Source organism: Trypanosoma equiperdum (genome assembly GCF_001457755.1).
Source record: "Trypanosoma equiperdum strain OVI genome assembly, contig: ctg_1056, whole genome shotgun sequence".
Lineage (NCBI taxonomy): Eukaryota > Euglenozoa > Kinetoplastea > Trypanosomatida > Trypanosomatidae > Trypanosoma > Trypanosoma equiperdum.
The window spans coordinates 5650-7040 of record NW_027123012.1 but is presented as its reverse complement, the minus strand read 5'-3'; the positions used below and the strand labels follow the sequence as shown (position 1 = coordinate 7040).

Below are 1391 nucleotides of genomic sequence, written 5' to 3'. Positions count from 1 at the left end.
AGAACATAAATGAAAACCTACACATGGTGCGAAGGTATATATATATATGTATATGTATATATATGGAGAGGGAGAGATTCAATAATATTTGTGATTGTTCTATTATAGTTATTGTTTTATTTTTCAAGTTATATGTTGATAGATTTTTTTATTTTGTTTAATAATAGATATCTATTTTCCGTCCTTAAATAAGGTTTTATTTTATTTTTTTCTGGTGATGTTGTTGATATGGTGATGGCATGTTTTTTTTATTTTTTCGTTCCGTTCAAGTGTTTTTCTGCGATTTTTGAAAGGTAAGTTTATTTTAAATTCAAATATCTTTATTATTTTATTATGTTGAGTGGAAGTTAACGCAGTGGCGCTGCTGAAGGTTCCTTATCATGCTTGAATGACTTGCTTTTCCTTTCTATATTGTTACAACACAAATTTGAAAGTAAGTGAAATTTGATCCTAAATAAGTGTGAGCAATCGTTACACTGATATAAAAAAGAACGATATTATAAACACTAGTGGAATGTTGGCCCGTGAACTGCAATGCCTTATTTTATTCCTGAGTGAATTTACGTAAAATAACGTCGAGGGCAAACCAATACCAATGCGTACAGATAATGGTAAAAAGACACGCGTATATATATATATATATTGCATCCCCGTTTCCCAGCCACGCATTCCCTCTTCATTTGACAACTCACATATAGAACGTTTTGATGTAATCCCACCAATCACATCCCTCCTCCCCATTTTTCCACTTTTCAAAACATGTGTTTGGATGCGCCTTTACAGCTGTAACACCGCTAGAAGTGATTTCCTCACCACTTGTACCATTGACGACAATAAGCCTTGGAAGTGGTGTCCATGGGCGCACCATTAAACCTGTATCACGCTGAACCCATGTGGCCCCGTCACGATGGCTGCAGTGGTAGAAACCATGTTGTCGAGTGATATCCATCATCTCCTTTCCACCGAGAGATATGGCGACAACTACAAAGTCACGTCTGTGCCGCTGATGGAACTCCCGCAACAACCTCATGAATGCCAGTGATCGATCCGTTTCGGTGAAGAAAAGGAGGCCAACGAGTCTGCCTCGCAACATTTCTCTATCATATCGCTGACCCGAGGGACCGGAGAGCTCCACTATGTTTTTAAGGTAGTCGTTTAATATTTCCTCGTGAGCGAAGGGGACAATTCGACTGTCCATTGTTTTGAGCTCTTCCCGAAGTGCCGCTCTCTGCGTGGCACCGTCTCCGCCATATGTCCTGCTGTCGGGATCTTTCGGTTTAAAAGTTGCATCCATCGTGATGCGCATCAGTTTCGTGAGTGTCATTTGTTGCCGCTCAATCATAGAGAAATCGTTGACGTTAAAATGCCGCTTGAGAGCCGAGGACGGCCCC

The 1391-nt window shown here is 40.0% G+C and overlaps 1 protein-coding gene across 1 annotated transcript in view; it reads right to left on the bottom strand.

The window, feature by feature from the left end:
- Positions 1-688: 688 nt before the first annotated feature.
- The window catches only part of TEOVI_000910200 (uncharacterized protein), a gene marked incomplete at both ends in the record, with an annotated part of 861 nt that continues 158 nt past the window's right edge, over positions 689-1391 (bottom strand). The window contains one exon of the mRNA XM_067220108.1: positions 689-1390. Within this exon, the coding sequence (XP_067076209.1) occupies positions 689-1390 (702 nt within the window). The remainder of the gene's footprint in view (position 1391) is intronic.